Below are 17,631 nucleotides of genomic sequence, written 5' to 3'. Positions count from 1 at the left end.
AACGCGCACCGAACAAAGACTACTGGCATAGCTACTGGGAACAAAACGTTTCAGCAGATCTCAATCCTTGTTCCGTGATCTCGACACAAGAGGTCACATGTTGGGCCACCACTCTAGCTTCAGGGAGCGTTCGCTTACCGAGGCTGGCTGCGTGGCCTACTGTTTCCTCCTATGTTTTCCTGCGTCCATGGTTTTAAGCACGAAATGCATTTAGCTCCCGTTGTTGGTGACCTTCAAGTCACCTTGAGCCAAAAGCCAGAGCCGTTATCCTGGTACTCGAACGAGAACATCCGGGCAAGTTGCGAGACCAAATCGAGATCATCCGGACAACCAGTCAAGACCGCGTTACATACGCTAATTACTTTCCAAATAAATTACAAAAAAATAATGCTTCCAAATTCTTCCTGTTTGTTCACAGTATCACTGAAGCTGTAACTTCTTGCAGGCTGGAGTTTTATTTGTCATTTCAGTAGGGACGTTCCAAAGGCCGACATTGGGCACTATACACTTGATAGTCATCTTGTGAGGCTGAGACACAGTTGCCTGTGATCTTTTGAACACCAGCGATCCTTGAGTTCCGCAACGCTTCTGGCACGCCGGCAGTGCCGGTAGCGTATGGCAGCCTCCAAGCCGCTAGCGTCCGGCGCAGCGCGAATGGCTGTTTGACCGAGACGAATCTTGCAATGAGGTTCTGCCTGTGACAAGAAACTATTGCGTCCATATGAACGAGTGTGCAGTATGGCATAGTGAGATGTGGTGCGGTGTTTTGTGGTAGGGAGTACCGTGGTGAACATGTACTACACCCATTTTAAGAATGTGCCTAGTGTCATCTCTAACCAATCTACTTTGCCGGTATACATTTCATGCTTGCATCTATTCTCGACTACGGGAACGCGAGAATTTTGGTCCGCACGGCTTCTAGCACCTTGCCCTACAATATCCCTTGTTGGGAAACAGCTAAGCCGCTCTTCTCATGTGAAGTCAGAACCATCATACTTTTTTTTCTTAGATTCGTGGACAACAAAACATAAAGGAGTCTTGGGAACCGGCATCTCCTTTGCAGTGCACACCAAGTAGCCAACTTCATCCCCGGTAGCCCATTGTTGGTCTTGTTCCTTCGAGCATAGTTAAATAAGTCGCACTTGAACTAAAAGAGCTGGACGCGTGGAATATGGCTGGAAGCTGCACTTCGGGCCCTTCTCCAATACACGTTCAAGTGCTGCGGGAAGCTTCGTGCCCCTTAAGTACTTTACTGGGTTTCCTGCTTAATGAGCTCGGGACCTCGTTGGGAACGAAGCCCTGACCTTCTGCCATAGAAACTCGCCTATCTAAGCCACCGTTTTTTTTTTGTGCTGCGCGACTTCACTTTCGCACCACCACCAATTTCTAATGCCATCGATATCCTTATTCACGCATATTGCGTGGGCTGGCTATATATCTATGCCTCTAACCGTTGTCCCGCCAACTTAGGTCACAGGGCAGTCCATGGTCTAATCTGTATAGCATTGGTCTGCCGTGATGAGGGAACCATGTTCAAAATTAACCGTCCTGCCAACTTGGGTAATGAATCCTCCCTTCGAAGTTCCCGATAACTTGACATTTCATCGCTTGTCCAGCTGCACAAACCATCCCACAGCAGTGTACCCTCCCCTAGAGCAAACTACGACTCATCTTCACTCCTTTTTTCTGACGGCCGCATGAGACTGGAACAATTTACCTGCAGTTGTCGTGCACCACTCTGATCCACATAAATTCAAGGCGGCACTGGAATCAGATTGTCCCTGTAATTAAAACCCATCCCTCATGTAATACGCCAAATGTGTCCTTTGAGGTATAATAAATGAAGTTAAATGAAATTAATATATGACATTGGCTATTAGCTGTTCGTATATGAACTTCGTACTCTTCGGTCACTGGGCATGTGCCACTAGGTATGGTGACGGGATATGTCCAGCTGGGTATTAACGCTTTTCAATTAACCTTTTCTTTAACTTCAGCTTGGGTCGCTGGTTATGTGCCACTTGGTATGTGGCGCTTTTCAACGGGCGACGCCAAATTGGGTTACTGGATATGTGCCGCTCTTCAATGACCATGAAAACGCTTTGACATTTTATGGTGCGAGGCGGAATCAAACTCACTCATTTATAATGAGACAATAATGAGACACTGTGAAAATATATAACTACGCACGCGCCTCGCACGTACTTCATGGCCTAGCTGCGAGATAGCTCCGCGTGTCCAGTGGGAAACACGAGAGGGAAGCCCAGCTGTATACAGGCCTCACATATGGCACGTTTTGGCGGTGGCAGTAAGGCATATTGCTACAGTCCTTCAGTGTTAGTAGCATTAGCATGAGCACTCAGCGTACGGTGACTTCTACCGGAATCTTCAGGCCGCAGCTCTTTGGCGCGCGTTCCTGCGTTGAGCGATGGAGTGTCTCGGCGTCCCTCGTAAGAGAGCGAACGAGCACAGGGAAGCATGAAAGAGTGAGCGCAGCGGGGGATGAAAGAGAGGCGATAGCCAGGATGGCACCACGAGGAAAGCTAAGGAAGAGGGTGCAGCGCTACCATGATGAGAAAAGCGAAGGAGGAGAGTATGGCCGAAGGCTTAGGAGGATAGGAGAGAGCCGAACGATATATGCTCCGCGATGGCGACCCGGTGCGCATGCGACACTTCGCCACCGCTGCAACCGCTAAAGATTGAGCACTGCGCGCGCCAGGCACACCCGTATTCAGTGTTTCTGAATAATGAGCCGCGGAACAAATGGAAGGCCTTCATCTGCCGCCACTGCTGAACAAGCTGCCAAAGCGGAGGCTCAGTGCCGCCGCCAGGAGCACCCACCCGTACAGATTTCAAATTCTTTGGCGGAGTATAACGCCACTTCAAAACACCTGCACATCGGCGCTCATATTTTGCGTTACAAAGTATCATAACCGTCAGTGATTCTTTTTTTTAAATGATGTCGGTTGTTTTCTGTTGGCCTCATTGCGTTGACATTCTGCTCAAGGTAACGAAATTAAAACAAATACTCGCCAAGTGCATAATAACAATGCAAAAGCTTTGCGTTTCGCGGCCCGTACGGGTCCCTTCGCAATTAGAGCAAGCGCCATGACTCTTCATTAAGTTTAGGCGAGATGGACAAGTGCGTGTGCGTAGATTTCGGGCACACTGCCACTAGTCCTGTTAATCCCTTGGCGCTTCGTTTGAATATGGAACCGAATGGACAGCTGGGCTAGTTGGTTTACTTGCATCTCGAAACTGTAAAAGGGCACAAAGACGAGTACGAAGAGACAACACAGAATAAAGAGCTGAATATGAGTCTGAATGTGGAGTGATTCTAGTAGTAATCCCGAAGGTAATAGCTCTCCGAGGTGATAATGGACGACGACTGCCCGTTCATCGAATGCCCTGTTTTCTCATGGTGTTCAGAAAATGACTCGGAAACAGAGCTCCCTTTCGCGACGTCGTATTTATGCTGCTTTAGGCGCCTTTTGAAGTTTCCAGCCTCGCCCACGTACGCTGCGTCACATTCTTTTCACAGGGCTTTATACACGACACACGGGTAGTTGGATCTTTTCAAGGGGTCCTTTCCGCGCACCAGTTGACCACGTAACTTGCGGCAAGGACATGTGCCATCCAAGCGCCACAGTCATTAAGCTCTCTGGGCAAAGCGACTCTCACGACTCGTGCATACGGAATGACAGTGCTTTTGTTTTTCTTGCATGCTCCGTGATTGTCGGGCGCTGAAGCATGACACTCTTGGTCCCTTAGCCGTTGACTTAATTGACTGATTGGGTAGTCATTACAGGTCATGTCCTCCCATACATCCATCAACTGTGCTTTCCTCCTTGAAGGACTCGAGCAAAGCCGGAAAGCGCGGTTGAATGGGAATGAAGTAGGCGAGTGTTTGAATACAATCGGGTGCACGGAAGAATAATTGGAGTGTATTCCAGTTCCTGTATTCTTACGATAATCCGGTGTCGCAGATGCTTGGCAGTTCGTTCCACGAAAACATCAAGGAATGCGATGCCGCTACTTTCTGCATGCTCCACTGTGAAGTGGATGCTCGGCTTGAATGAATTCAGGTGACCTTGCAACGTCTCTGCTGCGAATTATACAAAAACAGCCGCCAACATATCGCACGAATTTGAGGACAGGGTGGAGTGACAACGACGCTGAACCTTCTGTGGCCTACAAGGCGATGTTGGCGCACGCAGTGAAAACAGAAGCACCCATGGCCATTCCAAAGACTTGCCTTTGGAAATATTTGTTATAGAAGTACATGTTTTTTAGGCAAAGTTTCAACAGGCGGCATAGGGCGTCTATGCAAATAGGTGTACGGGAGAGCACAGTGGGATCCTGTTCCAGGGCTTCCTTACAACACTGAACCACGAAATATGCAGCAACGCACGCGAACATAAATTTCACGTTGAAAGAGGCCATGGAGTGGTCCTCGTCGATAGTGCACAGTTTTAGGCAGCGCATCACCCATTCGCTGCGTGTCGTGATCTCCCGATTAGCGAGGCAGTCGCGTCACACTTCACTCCGTTTGCAGATAGATAGATAGATAGATAAACTTTATTAAAAGAATAATCAGAAAAACCGCTAATGGTCGGGGCCCTTAGTACAGGGCTCCGCTGGCTCTTGCCATCTTCTCAGCTCTCTTAATCAGCTTGAGCTGGTCGTCGAGGGCCGAGCTGGACAGCAGTGCCTCCCATTGCTCCCTCGTTATGTTCGTGTCTGGGTGTTCTAAGTTGTGTAGTGTGCACTCCCACGTAATGTGGTATAGGGTTGGTGTGGCCCCACACCATGGGCATTCGTCCCTGTAGGCTGTGGGGTGTATCCGATCTAATATGTGTAGGTTCGTGTAAGTGCCTGTCTGGAGCCTACGCCAGGCAGCGGCATCTTCTGTCTTTAGGTTTCGATGGGGTGGTGGATATCGCAAGCGACGCCCTCTGTGGTAGTTCACGATGGCTGAGTACTCGAGGTCGACAGGGTCCAGGTATTCTGCAGCCGGCGTGATGAGTGCTCGGTTATGTACGAATCCTCGAGCTGCTCCGTCGGCTTGCTGGTTGCCCGTGATGCCAGTGTGACCCGGTATCCAGATAATAGTTTGGGTGGCGAAGTCCTCAGAGTCCTCCTTGAGTATTCCGGCTAGGACTTGTGCAGCAGGTCTTCCAATTCTACCCTGTAGGAAGTTGCGGCAGGACTGCTGGGAATCCGTGAGGATCGTCAATGGTTGATTTGCGTGTAGGCCTTCGCGGATGGCTAACGCGATGGCCAGCTCTTCGGCTTCCGTAATCGTGCAGGGGCGGGTCGATGCCGCGGAGGTAACGTGGCCTCGGTGGTCGCATGCCACTGCAACTGCGCCCTTGTTTTTCGTCCCATACATGGCGGCGTCCGTAAACCGGGCCGTTGTACTGAACCTGAACGCTTTCTCCATGTACTGGGCCCTTGCTCTCCTCCTGCCGGAGTGTAGGTTAGGGTCCATGTTGCGTGGTATCGGGGCAACGTGAAACCTGTCCTGGACGTGACGAGGTATCAAGCAGGTTTCTTGGGTTCGTGTTGTTATTGCTGGGAACCCCAAGGTTCGTAGGACCTGCCGGCCCGTGCGAGTCCGCGCAAGTCTCTGTTGTTGCGAGACGTAATGGGCTGCTGTCAGTTCGCTGAGGGTGTTGTGCAACCCTAGCGCCAATAATTTTTCAGTCGATGTACTCATCGGCAGGCGGAGAGCGGTCTTCAAAGCCATCCTTAAAAGTGTGTCGGCCTGCTTTGTCTCGGAATGTGTGAGGTGGTAGTAAGGCAGGCTGTATGTGATTCTGCTCACCACCAGGCTACTGACCAGTCGGAGGGTGTCCCTTTCCTTCATGCCTCTGTTCTTGGATGTTACGCGGGAGATCATGCGTGATACCACCTTGACACTGGTTTTAAGGAGCGCAAGGGTGTGTGTGGCCCGCTGGTTGGACTGCAGCCACATGCCCAGCACCCTCAGCAATGGCTTCTCTGGTATGAGGCCCCCGTTGAGGCGTACCTCGAGTCTCCTTGTTGGGTCTGTGGGGACTGTGTGGTTACCCCGGCCTCCCCAGACTCGTAGAAGCTCAGATTTCTCGGGGGAGCATTGTAGACCCCGTTGGCTGACTTAATCTTGGATGAGATTTGCTGCAGTTTGCAGCCGTTCTTTTTCAACGAGGGACCCTGTTGTGGTCCAGAGCGTTATATCGTCTGCGTAGATTGCGTGCCGAAGACCTGCTACGTCCTGCAGTTTGCTTGCGAGACTGATCATGGCGACGTTGAACAGCGTGGGAGAGATGACAGCACCTTGTGGTGTGCCCTTGTTGGGAGGGTGGTACACTGGAGTCTGGATCTCTCCCATCTTCAGCTCCGCCGTGCGGTGGCGCAGGAAGCTCTGAACATACTTGTACGTTCGCTAGCCGCATTTGGTGTTGGCCAGCCCTTCTAGGATTCCTTGGTGGCGGACGTTGTCGAAAGCCCCTTTGATGTCGATTGCTAGGATGACGTGCTCGCCGCTGCGGGAAAGGTTACTGAGGACTTCTTCCTTGATTTGAAGTAGCACATCTTGTGTGGACAGGCCTGCGCGGAAACCCAACATGGTGTCTGGTAGGTGTTTGTTATCTTCCAAGTGTCTCTGTAGTCTCGTGTTTATAATTTTTTCGTACACCTTGCCGAGGCAGGACGTGAGCGATATGGGTCTAAGGTTTTCAATTGCCAATTTCTTGTCCGGTTTAGGGATCATGATTATTCGTGCGTGTTTCCACATCGCCGGTGCCGTACCTTGTTCCCAGTGTTGGTTGAGAAAGGCCGTGAGCGCGGAGAGACTTGTCGCTCAGGTTTCTGATAATCGAATTCGTGATTTGGTCCGTGCCCGCCGCTGTGTTACCGGTGGTGGCTGCGATGACTGCTCTCAATTCGTTTTCGGTGATCGGTTCGTCCATTAGTGGGTTGGGTTGTCCTGTGTAGGGTGTTCTACATGGTTGTGTGGGAGTGGGATCTACATAGCACTTGGTCTTGATGGCATCGATGAGGTCTTGTTGGCTGCCTGGGTAGGTGTGTAGTAACCGTTCCAGAGCCCTGTGTCCTTCTCCTTTGGTTTTGGTGGGGTCCAGGATGGCTTTGAGGATGTGCCACGTCTTGGCCGTGTCCAGCGTGCCACAGAAGGAGTCACAGAATCTATACGAGTTCGCTGAGGCGAGTTGCATGGCATATTCTTCTGCTTCCGGTGTTATTTGTGCTATGCGCGTCTTCAGTTTCCTGTTATATTTCTGTTTTTTTCCAGCGGCGGGTAAGGCCCCTTTTGGCATCCCACAGGTGTAGTAAGTGGGGATCCACCTCTGGGGTCTTTGCCGTTCTGGCGATTTCCTTTGCGTGGCGTTGTTTATGTCGACGGAGATTGTCGCACCAGTCTTCCAGGTTCGTGATTGTGTCGACATCCTGTTCTTGGGCTTCCCTGATTTTGCGCCAGTCAGTGAGTTTAGCTGTGCCGATCTGCCTGCGTAGGCGTCCAGTCTGTAGTGTTATGTCTAGTATGTAGTGATCGCTGCCTAGGTTTTCGAGTGTGTTGAGCCATTCGGCTCGCGTGGTTTGAGTGATGAAGGCGAGGTCGGGAGTGGTGTAGCGTGTTACGCTGTTCCCTTCCCTCGTTGGTATGTTCGGGTCTGTGATGAGTGTGAGGTGACACTGCTCAATTAGTGTTTGTAGCTGGAGACCCTTCCAATCCTGCCTCTGGTACCCCCATAGCGTGTTCTGAGCGTTGAAGTCGCCTATGATTACCAGGGGACTGTCTTTAGCAAGGCGGAGGGTGTCCCCAAAGAGTTTTCCTATGTTTGCCCGCCTTTGGCTGGGGGGGGGCAATAAATGTTGAGGATGAAGGCGCTCTGTTTCTGGTTGCCTTTGTATATTATTTCGAGCAGTACATGTAGTATGTCCACGTCGTTTATGGGTTTGTGTTGTATGGTTGTGATGTTTCTGTCTACTAGTGTGGCTACCTTCCACTTGTCGTCTTGACTTGTGTGGTATTCTTCGTAGCCATGTAGTGTTGGTCGGGTACCGGGCTCTTGTAGGGCTATGACCCCCGGTGGCTTTGAGGAATGGGCGATCAATTGTGTCAGCAGCCCTTTCTTCCTCCGGAACCCACGGCAGTTCCATTGCCAAATTTCTAAGTTTTTTTTGACTTGCCTGTATGGTCTAGGCATTGTTGGACGTTGTGGTCGGTGACGTTACGATTTGGTTCGGTGCTGCTACAGGTGTGGCCTTGTAAAAGTTCTGTCGTAGCGTCTTTCGTAGTTTTATGGAGTGAAGCTGTTTCCTAAGCTTGCTATCTACAGTGGATTCCATGTGTTTTATTGCTGCATCTGTGCGTTGTATTGCAGTCTGTGTTATTTGTTCCAACTGGGCGCGTGTAGCGTCCATGAAGGCTTGCATCTGGTTGCGGATGGCATCGACATGGGTTTGTAGGTCGATGATGTCCTTGTGCGGAGCCATCTCTTGTGGTATTTGTGTGAGCTGTATCACTTGTTGTTTGAGTTGTGTGTTTTCTTGTGTGAGTGTTTGTATCTGTGCGCGCATGGTGGCGAGTTCCTGTTCCAATTTAACAGATAGTGGCGTCTGTGGTTTTTTATAGGGGGGGAGGCTACTGCTGCCCAGCTTACCTCGTGTACTTTGGTGATAGTCCTCTTGGGTGAGGCTTCCTTGGTCTTTCCGTGGTGCTGCTGGGACCTCTTGTCTTTGAGTGCCGCGGTGGCTGGTGCTGCCTGCTCTCCTTGTTTGGGCGTCGACCGAGATCGCTGTCTGGGCGATCGAAAGTGAGACCGGGGGCGAGAGCAGGAGCGGGACCTGGACCTTGGGTTGGAACCGGACCGGGATCCGTAGATGCTCGGAGACTCCGAGTAGTCGGAGTCTTCCCGCTTGGAGCTGAACCATCGCGGGCGAAGGTCAGCCGCCTTGGTCGACTGAGTGACCGGGCGGGCTGTCGTTGGGTTTTGGGTGTGGTCGTGGAGGTAGGCTTCCATCTGGGTGGAATGCGCTTGAGCTTGTTGTTGCACTCTGTTGCGGCCGTGAGATGGGCCCCTCCGCACAGGGCGCACTTCGGAACACAAGTGTGTCCGGCGCCTGGGTTAATGTGGTTGCAAACGTTGCACGCACGAACCGTTGGGTTGGGGCAGACGTCTGGTCGGTGTCCGGTGATTCTACAGATGGAGCAGAACTGCCTTGTCGGCTGGTAGTCTCGGCAAGGCATCTCCCCTCCGTAGTAATACACAAATCTAGGCACCTGAGGTCCTTCGAAGTGGAGTAGGGCTGTCTGGGATTGTTCGAGCATACGGGCCCGCACGATGCGGACTCCATGTGTGCGGACCCGAAGATTCGCCATAAGCTCTTCTTCGGCGGTGCCTGCGTCGATGCCGTGTACGACACCTTTAAGCAGGCCCTCGGGTGTTGAGAGATACACCTTCACAGGGTGTGATCGTCCGTGAAAGGTGAGGCTTACAATTTTCATGAGGGTGGCCGCCGTGGCCTCGTGAGGGGTGCTCACGATGATGATGTTCGAGCCGTGTCGCAGGCGGACGATGAAATCATCCCCCTTGCAGGTCGGCGCACCTCCGGTGGCTTGGACGATCGCCTTGGCCACCTGGTGGGTCTGTAGTTTTCGAACAATGAGGCCCGGAATCGGGCGGATAATGATTTTCATGTCAGTGCGCGGGAGTGGAGGCGCGCGTCGGCGAGGCCTGCTCCTTGCAGCCGCGTCTTCAGAAATAGGTGTTCCGGCTCCGCGCTCTTCGCAGGTAGCTTGCGACGTGGCTTTCGCGGCGGCGGCTGGCGCCTGGGTTAGAGCTAGCCCTAACGGTGTGGCTTTCGATGGCGGGGTTTGCCCGACTGGGTCTTGCTCACCAGTGGATTGTTGTTTTTGAAGATGGCGTTTCCGATGAAAGGAAACGACCGTTTGCCACTGAGATTCTTGATTGTGGAGCTGCTCCGAGAGGACGGGAGACGGCCCAGGCAAGGTATCGTCAGGCAGGGGTCTCGGGTGACTCTCGGATACGACTTCCATGGTTTCAGTGTCGGTGGGTTGGTGGGCAATGGTGCCTGGGTTTCCCGCGATCGTAGCGTTCTGGGCTGGGTCGCCCCCACAGCTCACCGTAGAAACGGTGGCTGCTTTCGGGTCTCCGAGCTCCCGCGCGCCAGCGTTCGGTGTTAGGGCTAACCCTACCGTCGGCGTGGCCGAACGAATAGGGCTCTCGTTGGTCTTAGAACTGCGGCTCACCGAAGTTCGGTCCCGTAGAATCCCCTTGATGTTTAGAAATATATTCCGCTGATCCCAGTGGTACCAGAAGATTTTGGAAGCTTGGAAAATTTGAAATCACGGAATCAAAACACGCAGAGGGTTGCGCTCAAATTTTGTTTTAGGGAGTATCGTAATCGCCGGTAACTTTTTTCTTAATTATTAGAGAGAACTGGGGCGCGGGGATCGTTCAGCTAGCATGGGAGTAAGGCATAGCACGTAAAGTGGTTATTGTGTGCTGGGCGCTTCAAACGTTCTTGTGGCTGTATTTTATACACTTGTGCTGCATTTATTGGATTGAGATCTGGGGCAATGCTATCTTGTTTAATTGCAGCAGGCAACAAGGGTCAGTGCGCCCACGTCATCATTGAAGATGGTTGGACCTATCAGGCAATATTTTGTTTAATGACTAATTTCCTCATTTACAAATTCGTTGCAAGCGAGAAGGACGAAATTCTAGCAAATGTATTTGCCAATGTTGATACTCCTGCTGGCTGAAAAGCCATTATTGCTGCTCCCTGAGACCCATATTGCCAGAGTTCCCATAAGTAAATTACGTAGGGAACTTTATGACGGCTACTACCTAAATCGCTCGCATACGGCCTGAATGTTTTAGCTCATTTACAAAAGAAATGTAACAAGTGGTTGTCATACACACCGTGAACGAGGCGCCAAGGCGGGGTCAAATTAAGATGCCGTCATATCAGCATCCGAAAATAACACTACCAAAGCACGGACGTTTAATAGGCCTTCTGGGGCGCCAGGAAACGCTGGTTGCAGTCCAAAGACCAAGTCACAAACCAAAGTTGTCGAAACTGAAGGAAATACATTCTTGAAATGAGGTGGTTACATTCGCACATGCACACCTCGACTATAGGCACATCGGAATGCAATTCAGTAGGGTGTTCACAAAACTATAGAAAATAATCAACGACAAGCACTGAGAGTTCACGTACAATGCAGAATGAAGAGGAGTAGCAATGTCCGCTCGTATTTATCCGTGCTGCTAGATGTCCTCGGCGTAACTAGAGGCAGATCTCTAAGAACGGACTTATTCCAGAAATGCAGACGCCGCATGAATTCATCGGCTAGCTTGCCGGGGTATCTCCTTCTGTAGACGGCCGGCCTTCGCGTTACATCTTTTCACCGGCGCGGTCTGATCTCCACTGATTCCAGCACGGCGCTTTTATTGCCTTTACCTCGTTTCTGGAACTTTCTGATGGAGTTGTGCTCCCAAAGCATGAACAAAGCCTGCGAATCTTCCAGAAATTTCTCGCGTTTTTGGCCGCGACCACTGAAACGTCTCCGAGAGGGGTGCTGACTCTACCGTTCGTGCACGCAGGGGCTGTCACCTCCTTTCCCTCTACTAGCCGTGTGTCGAGGTGTGAGAGGGTGTTTCGACGTGCTCCTTCTCTCTCCTCTCCGTTTCGAGATCGTAACCATCGCGTATCTTGTCAAAGCTTCTAGTCTCCATTGAACGATCGCTTCAGCTGTCTGTGGCGCATGCGCTGTCTCCCTCTGTCGAAGCTGTCGCGGGGCCGACGCGTTGCTTTGCTGGCTTGGGTGGTACGCTGCGCGTGCTTTGATTATGCGCACTTTCGTGGCAGTGGTGAAACCTATTTCACGTTTACTATCAATGGTAATGCCTATAGCATTAAATTAACAGAGAAGCACAACGTATTTCCACTGTCGAAACGAGTTAAGTATTGGGCGTGTACTACAGTGGGCTTTCTCTTTCGCGCTTCCCGATTAACATGCGGCTTCTTCTAGCGCAGCCACTGCGAATCGGGTGCGTGGCCTGCGAAATGCATGGCACGTAGGGTGCGTGCGAACGCTGAGAAACGCTACATTCGCCAACCGGGCTCCTCTCCCGAATTTTCTCTTTTTTTATAACGTGCGAACAGCGATAAAAGAGAAGTTACTTTAGAGGGTTTGAAAAAAACCTCATCGTAAGCATAGGTCCAGTGGCACGCGAGAAAATGTGTTTGCGTGTCCTTTCTCTGTGCAGATTTTGTGGGCCATGCTCGGCGTATAAATGTTTTTTTCCCCTTTCTGTAGAATGTGCATCTTCGCGCTGTAGACCATGAACTATGTGCTCTAAGATGTTCGAGATCATACTTCAATCATCATGGCTTGTGAATTCGGCCAAGCAAAACACGTCGATGTAAGTTATAACCGGACACACAGAAGCCCCGCTTCCTTTTGCAGGCGAGACCTCACCACCATCATGTGGTTCTTCGGCTGGGGCGCGTGACAGCCCCGATTCATCTCTCGCCGAGAACAGCCCATGGACACATTGTGGCGTCTGCAAGACGTACCACGAATTCGCGCTTCGTTGGGAAGGAATCGAGTCTGGCCGTGGTCCTCGACATCAAGTGTTCCGGAGTATACTGGAAGCCGAAGCATGCCGCCGGAAGCACCTGCCAAGTCCTTTTCTTTTGGGTGCACAGGCAGAAGGCAGGGCGAGGTGTGTCAACACCTTTTCCGTGACACTTTTTGCCGGCGTTGCCTCGTTGGATCCACCCCTTTCCACCCACTCGCGGCCAGCGTAGAGGCCAATGATATATTGAGGCCGAAATATTAGGGCAATATTCTGTTTAGTTTAGGACGAAATTTTTCACACACGTTAATAAAAAAGGCTATCTCTTCAGGTATGTCCGACTCCTCCCTTCAACTTGATATACAGGTACGTTATACGGAGGCTGCAGTATTTCTGTAGAAGTACGTCCGACGATCCTGGTTGGTATTTTTAGGTTTCACGTTAGTTTATGTCGGGCATATGTATACTGAACAGGTCAATAATTTTTCCCCCGCGTCAGAACTTACTGTGTGTGTGTTATGGTGCAGCATGCTTGTTTGGGCGCAGCCCGCGTAGATCGGTGTGCTCATCATTGTGACAACTGTTACGTCTTCTTCCTTTGCGTGATTGCACGCTTTCACAGCAAGAAAACTTCATTTAATTCTGTGTCCCTCCACGGGCTACAATGACAATGTGTGCGTATCGCAGATAGAGTAACGCTGCAGTTAGCCTTCGCTATTTATCCACTAAGCGATCGGTGGAAATCCGTTCGAGCTTCGGCGTTTGACAAATATGTTGAACTCGAAACTGTTATCCACAAATTAACAAAATCTTTAACAAACGAAAGCAGAGAAGCGTAACTTTTTTTCCTATGGTTAACTCCGTTGACGACTTATGTCGCCTTCGGTTATCGCTCGTCAACTGGCGCGAGTGACCCCACTCGTACCGCTGGCTTTGTCTCTTGAAGTTTTTTTGGCTCTTCTTCGGGAGATTTCATGCATTATATCCCCAGGCAGACCGCTAAGAAACCATAAAAATCGGTAGCGCGATGCAGGGCGTCACATAAGTCATGTCGGTTCTGCATGCCTTTAAGAGCATTTTCGGGCATGTCACTAGAAAATACACACTAATGCTTTGGTGCGGTTTCGTCTGCTTGAAGGACTCAATGCTGTATGCACGGGTTTCTGCACAAGCAGTTAGTCTACAGTCACTTGCAGTAGCTTGCTGTGGTGGTATACAGTGCCAACGCGGCTCATGGCTTGCTTTTCCAACGAAAGAAGCCGTGGAAGTTTATGTTCCGTACGGTATACAGTAAAAATTGGATTGCAAGGTGCGTAAGTAGCGCAAGAATCGGCTTTTAGAAAAGCTGAAATAAAAAAAAATACCATAAGGACGCAAGCTTGGTGAAGAGTTTTTAGGGACTGGTTAAAACTACAAGCACAGAAACTTTCGCAAGTCGGCTGCAGTGTTAGCGTTGCGCTAAAATCTGATTGCTGTGCTGGATGGTTGAGCAGCATAGTAATTCAGCTTTCCCCCCTATTCAGCAGTTGGCCTTACGTGGCAAAAGCCCTTATTCCACTTACCTCTGACAGGGCAAGAAGGCAGGAAGCAGTGGGTTATCACTGCTGCCGCACTGCCACATGCGTTAAAAAATCGCGGCAGCGCGTTAAGTTTCTTGCGCTGTTCTTAGATGTGCTGCAGAGCGCACGTAAAAAACAGCGCAGTAAATGTCCTTATACGAATGATCCTACGGCGCGTTAGAAGTGCCTGTCGAGCGGCCATGAGGACGCGTTGCTTGCAGTCATTTGCAACTATCAGATTGAAGTGGCGAAATTGTTTTTCGCTCGTCTAAAAGACTTTCGAAGAAACTATTTAGGAAAAAGCGGAAGAAAAAATGGCCAGGCTTAGCTTGGTTAAGCCAAGAATGCGTTGCATATTGCGCGAGTTGGGGCCCAGCTTTTCCTCCGGCTGTCGTGACGTCACGTCACGTGGTTGCGCTAAAGGTCAATGGTGGCTGCCCGGCCGCGCCCAAGGGCTGAACTGAGTGATTGCAATATGCAACGCATAAAAATTGAAGGAACCTAATAAGAAACATAGCAAACTTAAAAGAGAATAGACACACATATGAGACGCGCTGCAATGAACAATGGCTCATACCCTCAATGGTGGCTGCCCGACCGCGCCCAAGGGCTGAACTGAGTGATTGCAATATGCAACGCATAAAGTACCTGATGGAGAATGCAAGTCGCGATGGGTAATTTAGCCCGCAACTGGACCATGACGTCACATATGCGCCACCGCTATACGCCTTGCTAGCGCTGATTGCCTTCGAAAGGGGCTATGGCACGTACTGCTACCTCTTGTTTGAGCGGACTCCTAGCTCACGCATCTGATGACGGCAAGGCATGGCTGTAGAATAACCAGCTTTGTACGTATTTTAAACAGTGTGTTTCGAACGCAATATGAAATTTCGCGAAATTCGGTTGCGGAAGAGTGTTCTGCTTATGAATAATGCCAGTCGGCAATACGCAATGACGAGGTCGCTGAGAGCGTCGTGATGTCCACGTGGTGCGTCCAAAGCCATTCTACGCACGCTAAGACATTTGCGACTGCATTTTCTTACTGCTTTGTAAGTTCAAGCATCAAATGCTCTTAGTTCCAGTTGTCGGCAACCTTCAAGACAACTTGAGCCAAAATCAGAGCCGTTATCCGGCCACTCATGACGAGAACGGGACGAGAATTGGGCGAGAACGAAACGAAAGCTTCCGGGCAACCAGTATAACCTGAGGAAAACGCGGTCTCTCGCCCCCAACCTCTTCTACAGGACCGCATTACATACGCTAGTTACTGCCAAACAAGTTAAAAAAAGATACTGTTTCCGATTTCTTCCTAATGGCAGTTCACAATATCCCTCAAGTTCTAACTTCTTGTACGCTGAAGTTTAATTTGTCATTTCCAATAGCGACGTTCAGAATGCAGATACAGTGCACCATACACTTGATTGTCATCTGTTGGCGCTGTGTTGCCTGTGCCCTTTTCAAAGCCAGCAGTCCGCAAGTTGCCCGGCGTGGATTTTGCGCCGCCTCTTCGAGAGATGGCGCCACGCTGCGCGACCAGGCCGGCAGTGTTCGGTGCGCCGTAAATGTTCGTGAGTGATCGTAATAATTACTCGAACCAATCTGCTTTCCCGGTAGCCATTTCATGACTACATATACTCTCAATTACGGGAAAGCCCACATTTTCTTCTTTTTACCACCAGGGCTCTGGCTTTTAACTCTTCAGTTATTCGCAGCATCGGGAAAGTGCTCTTTAAAAGGGGGGCATTGACATGTGTACTCGTCTGTCATATTTTCGGGGACCGCATTACTTCCGCTCACAAACATCGGCAGCTTCAAGAGTGCCATTCATGAAGCCTTTTGCTAATATGTCTTTCCTAACTTGTTATAACTGTATTCTTTCTCCCTTTTAATCTGCAACTATTTTTATTTACCACTCCTTGTAATGCCTTCGGGCCTTATAATTAAGCTAAATAAATAAATAAATAAATAAAGTTACAACTCAGCGCAGTACGCGTGGCTGCATGATTTTAAACTCATTTTTGATGCTACCTGTTGGCTATGTTTGCACCGAACTTTTTGTAATGAAATTGTATTCGCGAGGCGAATAGTGTTGTACTTTCTGGAAGCCATGGCAGCACCACGATTATGCTGGAACCTTCAACAAGTTATGTATAAAAATAGACGCGCTTGACCCGCAGATCATATTTCGACGATCAACGTGTGTGCGTACATAGCTGTCATGGGCAGACGTTCTCCTAATAAACATTTTTCGGGATTTGCGCTGTGCAACTGTGGGTTCTCACCATCACTACAACGGGACAACAGTATCAGGAATGTTGCCCATGAATATGGCAGGACTCGTGCGGTGAGTGAATGTGAGGCTACGGAACAAGCTATGCGCGCAGTCTGGATAAAATAAATGGCGAGACCGTGATTCACATCCGTGGTAGCCCACTTACGTAGGAAACGTGGAAAATATACAAAGCAGCCTAGGCTTAAAGAAAGCAAAAAAAACATGCGTGAGCCGCTATTTCCGTCCCATTCACATGATTTGCAACCCTTTGGCAAGGCATAAAGCAGGTAAATTGTAACCGCCGTAGGTCCGTGCAATTTGCAAACCTGCGTTAGTTACATTGCCGCTTCACGAATAGACTTTCAGTTTGCTCACAGAGCTTGTATTTATAATATGCTAGCGTTGTCGCCATGCCGTCGTCATGTAATATATTGCCATTAATACGTTATATGCCTTTGTCGTTCTATCGATAGAGTTCCTTCTTCTTCCGTACATTGTCACTGCACCGGCGTCATACTAGAGTTCTCGTGATGCCTCCAGGCCCATGTGCGAGTTCAGGAGAAATGTAATCTATTTTACTTGAATCCTCAACAAGTTGAAATGAAGCCGCTATTTCGGGCACAACCACATGATTTGTAGCACTTTGCCCAAGCATAAAGCAGGTAAGTTGTAACCGCTTTATGTCTGAGCAATCAGTAAACCCCGCGTCAAACAACGCGGTAATAGTTATATTGCCGCATCACGAATCAAGTTTCGATTTGCTCACAGCGCTTGCACTTAAAAAAGGTGCAAGCGCCGTAGTCATATCGGATAGTCGTTATATGCTATTGTCGTTCTATCGATATCATTCCTTCTTGCTGATTACATCGTCACTGCATCGGCGTCATACCACAGTTATCGTCATGCCTCCATGCGACTTCAGGAGACACGGAATCTAGCAGTTATTTTACTTCTGCACAAATTGAAAATGAAGGGCGTGCTGGAGGCAGTGGACGCTGAATAGTCCAACCGAGAATGAAAAATGCTGCACTCCGTAAAAAAGTGCAGATATATATTAGCCGTGTTGAAGACACGCTTTGCACTCTTGCACTCGGTAGTTGCTTCGTGGGTGAGCTGACTCAACGCACGCTTTGAATGCAGCATCAGACGATTGCGTGCAAGCGCTGATAAGCTTTGCATCCATCGT

General features: G+C 49.9%; 1 protein-coding gene across 1 annotated transcript in view; it reads left to right on the top strand.

Moving 5' to 3' along the window:
• Window positions 1-12,909, top strand: part of LOC142557994 (uncharacterized) — a 41,258-nt gene extending 28,349 nt beyond the window's left edge. Inside the window, exon 4 of the mRNA XM_075670166.1 lies at window positions 12,503-12,909. Coding sequence (XP_075526281.1) covers window positions 12,503-12,846 — 344 coding nt within the window. The 3' untranslated portion in view covers window positions 12,847-12,909. The remainder of the gene's footprint in view (window positions 1-12,502) is intronic.
• The last annotated feature ends 4,722 nt before the right edge of the window (window positions 12,910-17,631 follow it).

The sequence above is a fragment of the Dermacentor variabilis genome, chromosome 9, assembly GCF_050947875.1.
Source record: "Dermacentor variabilis isolate Ectoservices chromosome 9, ASM5094787v1, whole genome shotgun sequence".
NCBI lineage: Eukaryota > Metazoa > Arthropoda > Arachnida > Ixodida > Ixodidae > Dermacentor > Dermacentor variabilis.
This window is presented reverse-complemented; position numbering and strand designations above follow the sequence as displayed.